The following is a 1807-nucleotide window of genomic DNA, read 5'->3' on the forward strand; positions in this document are numbered from 1 at the left end:
ATGAGTTTGTTTTCTTCCTGGGAAAAGAGTACAAAGTAAGGGATTTACTGGAGGAAAGCGTGGAAATAACTTACAAAGGAAGAAACAATAAATGAAAGTGACATAAGATATCCATCCTCAAATTTATTTACTATAAAAGCACAGCCATTCAGAAACAATAATCAGGAATCATTTTGTTCATTTTACACCAAAAGAAAGCACGTAATAGATAGACTCACAGGAACACAAACACTCATTGGGGGAACTTGCATTAGGACCCTGGTTTCTCCCTCTCAAATGCCTAGATAACATGAGAAACAGGGTATCTGAGTTCCAAGTGCTGGTGGGAAAAAAGCATCACAGGGGATTGGTGTCTTTGCTAGAGCAGGAACCTCACTCTGGAAATAAAACAGAGACTGTTTAGACTGTTGGACACCCTAAGGCATGGGGAAAATTCCTAACTCATTTGTAGGACTTGGTCATGTACCAGTCTTCCTTAAAGCTCAGATTGCTCACGTCCTGTAAAGGACATTTTCTCTACCTGCCATTGGTAAATGGAAGCAAGTCTGTGTGCCTCCCAGTCTGAGACCCAGAGTAGGGGTTGGCTTGGCCCCAGCTACAGGTTTGAGTACAGGCTGCAGGTGCCTGGAGAGCACTGTGCACTTGCTGCACAGAGGTACAAGGCTGAGTCTCCAGGCTGAGAGTCCACAATGTGCAGAGACAGGTGTTTGGCACTTACGTTGAGGTAGACTGTGACTCTTTCATCTTTATTTTTCTTATTCACACTTGAACTTATGGATATCAGGAGTGCAGGACCTTTAGCAGGATATTTTTTGTACCATGAGAAGTAATCAAACATATTGCTATTGTAGTCACAGTTCAGAATAGAAATTCCTCCTTCTTGCACACTCAGGGTTGGAGAATGTTGCTTAACTTGCTGCTGGTCACCATTCTTCTGTTGACTATTTACCCCTGTTTGGAAAGACAGTGACAGATTTTAAATTTTCTTCTTAAAGTTTCCACAGAAAACCGGTATGAGCCAGAAAGCAAAACAACACAGAATTCCCCAACCATCTCATCTCCCAGGCTTGTAGAATTCCTTGGAGTTTTCCTACTACATTCCAACCTCCCACCCCAAACTCACAGTCAGGCTGAAGCCACAGAATCAACAGTGATGCTCCAAAGAGTTTGCCCATTTCTCCTGTGAAGACTCTGGTTGTCTCCTCTCCTGCCCAGGGAACAGTGAATCTGACCTCAGCTTTCTACACTTCATTCATTTCCTTCCACAGAGTCTTCTATTTCACATATGAATGAACAGCTGTGCTTTTAGCTAAATTTGTCTATGAAAGGAGGCACTGCCCCCTTCAGACACCATGGAGAAAACTTCTGAACATGCATGTCTGTATTTCCTAACAACGAATTTGTAATACCCTTTCCATAAAAAAATTGACATAAGAGATTTTAAGAGAAGGAAAGTTTATCAGGGCTCGCATAATTCAAATGTACATCTATGTATATATTTCTTTATTGCAAGTAGAAAATGATAACTGAGAATGGGTGTTTTGTGGGGACACATAATGTCATGATAGCACATTTGATTTAGTGGTCACTAATTTAGAACACAGGGAGTTTGGTAACTTTGCCTTAAATGTAATTGCATTCTAACATGGTCTTCAGAGGGGTCCATAATTGCTCTGGTGAAATAAATGCCACAAGATAATTAAATCTGATATAAATCCTGGACACCTCTCTTCAAAACACAAATCAGCACAACACAACATATTTTCTGTATTAGATCACTCTCTGAACTGGATTATCTTTCTTGGAA

At 40.7% G+C, this 1807-nt stretch overlaps 1 gene segment (V, D, J or C); it reads right to left on the minus strand.

The window, feature by feature from the left end:
• Window positions 1–595: 595 nt before the first annotated feature.
• On the minus strand, window positions 596–1238 carry LOC105309065. The segment is given in 2 exon segments: window positions 596–951; window positions 1124–1238. Coding segments are annotated over 2 exon segments (408 nt in total).
• Window positions 1239–1807: the final 569 nt, after the last annotated feature.

Source organism: Pteropus vampyrus, unplaced genomic scaffold (assembly GCF_000151845.1).
Source record: "Pteropus vampyrus isolate Shadow unplaced genomic scaffold, Pvam_2.0 Scaffold664, whole genome shotgun sequence".
Taxonomy (NCBI): domain Eukaryota; kingdom Metazoa; phylum Chordata; class Mammalia; order Chiroptera; family Pteropodidae; genus Pteropus; species Pteropus vampyrus.